This window comes from Pistacia vera, unplaced genomic scaffold, assembly GCF_008641045.1.
Source record: "Pistacia vera cultivar Batoury unplaced genomic scaffold, PisVer_v2 Contig230, whole genome shotgun sequence".
Classification (NCBI taxonomy): Eukaryota; Viridiplantae; Streptophyta; class Magnoliopsida; order Sapindales; family Anacardiaceae; genus Pistacia; species Pistacia vera.
In genome coordinates, this window is record NW_022196036.1 from 530,254 (window position 1) to 532,353 (window position 2,100).

The window sequence follows — 2,100 nt, forward strand, 5'->3', positions numbered from 1 at the left end:
TACTAAAGCTCACTCTAAGTATACATGCAGTGTCTTGTATCTCCACTCTCCAGACAACAATCCTTTTAAAGCAAAATCCAAAAAATCTTCTAAGCACGCGCTGCGACAACAACAGACAAACTTCTTTTAATTACCATTATACCATCCTCTTCGCAATCCCTATATAAACAACCCCACCAAACTTCACTTTCCAAAACACACACAGCTCACTTACTCATTTACACATCTTCACTTCCTTTTAAGATCAAATTTTAGTCGAATTCTCTTGTGTTCTACTGTTCTTTTGAGAAAAATGCAGTACCAGATAGCTGATTCATGGGGTTTCTACGTGCCAATGAGGAGCAGGAACATGGAGGATCCACTGGAGAGAGTTGCGAGGCTGGCTTCAGAGAGTGCAGTGGTGATTTTTACTTTGAGTGGTTGTTGCATGTGCCACGCTGTGAAGAGGTTGTTTTGCGGAATGGGGGTGAACCCGACTGTGTACGAGCTGGATCATGATCCCAGAGGGAAGGAGATTGAGAGAGCATTAATGAGGTTGCTTGGAAGTTCTTCTGCAGTTCCTGCTGTGTTCATTGGTGGCAAACTGATTGGCTCCATGGACCGAGTCATGGCTTCCCATATTAATGGCAGTTTAGTCCCACTTCTCAAGGAAGCTGGAGCTCTTTGGCTTTGAGTTTTGACAAATAATAAATAACAACATCAGTCTAATTTTAATGCAGATTATAAAGGAGGAAGGAGAGTGTCTGTTTTTCATGATCTCCATGTTTTAGATTAATTTACCTTCTTTTTTTTTTTTTCTTTTTTTTTCTACTGAAAGTCGAATGTAAAATGAGAGCTGAGAATGAGCAAGGCTTAATTATATAAACTAATGCAATCAAATTAAATCAATGTATGTTAAACTTGGATCATTACTGGGTTTCTTTACAAGTTGTTAGTGTTTCTCGTTGATGAGTGAGTTCACCATTGATAGAGCCTTAGAGCTCGGACAGAAGGAGTCAAATAATTAATAACAACATCAGTCTAAGGAGTCAAATAATTAATAACAACATCAGTCTAATTTTAATGCAGATTATAAAGGAGGAAGAAGAGTGTCTGTTTTTCCTGATCTCCATGTCTTAGATTAGTTTACCCTTTTTTTTTCTAATGAAAGTCTAATGTAAAATGAGAGCTGAGAATGAGCAAGGCTTAATCATATAAACTAATGCAATCAAATTAAATCAAAGTATGTTAAACTTGGATCATCACTGGGTTTCTTTACAAGTTAGTCGTCTTTCTTGTTGATGAGTGAGTTCACTAGTGATAGAGCTTCACTCCTCACCCAATAAAGTCTTGTTGAAACGGAGAATTATCCCCTCTTATAAATCAGTAGGTTTGAGAGTGCGCTTCGTCGGTGTGGGACTTTAACTCTCTCTCTTATAGTCGGTATGGGACTTTAACTCTTTCTCTCTTATGGTTAAGCCCATATACTGCGTCCTGTTGATAGAGGTAGTTGCTGGCTCTAACTTTTCACCCGTTAGTCAAATACTCAGTTCAACTGAGTTTAACTCTAATAGTATGATAGATTTGAGATGGGTCTAACTCTTAATAAGACCTTATTGAGTGAGAAATCAACCTAAATCAAATTCTATCAACAGAGCCTTAGAGCTCAGACCGAAGGAGTCAAATAATAAATAACAACATCAGTCTAATTTTAATGCAGATTATAAGGGGGGAAGGAGAGTGTCTGTTTTTCATAATCTCCATGTCTTAGATTAATTTACCCTTTTTTTTTCTAATGAAAGTCGAATGTAAAATGAGAGCTGAGAATGAGCAAGGCTTAATCATATAAACTAATGCAGTCAAATTAAATCAATGTATGTTAAACTTGGATCATTTAAGGGTTTCTTTACAAGTTAGTCGTGTTTCTTGTTGATAAGTGAGTTCACTATCGATAGACCTTGACTGCTCACCTAATAAAGCTTTGTTGAATGGGAGAATTATCCTCTCTTATAAACCAGTAGGCTTAAATGTGCCTAATCAGTGTGAGACTCTAACTCTCCCTCTCATAGTCAAGCCCATATGTTAGGTCTTGTTGATGGAGGAAGTTGCTACCTCTAAACC

General features: G+C 37.4%; 1 protein-coding gene across 1 annotated transcript; it reads left to right on the forward strand.

Annotated features, from left to right (window-relative positions):
- Positions 1–292: 292 nt before the first annotated feature.
- On the forward strand, positions 293–727 carry LOC116131310 (glutaredoxin-C1-like). Its single transcript, XM_031416977.1, has one exon. The coding sequence runs from the start codon at positions 293–295 to the stop codon at positions 671–673; it is 381 nt and encodes a 126-aa protein (XP_031272837.1). The 3' UTR covers positions 674–727.
- Positions 728–2,100: the final 1,373 nt, after the last annotated feature.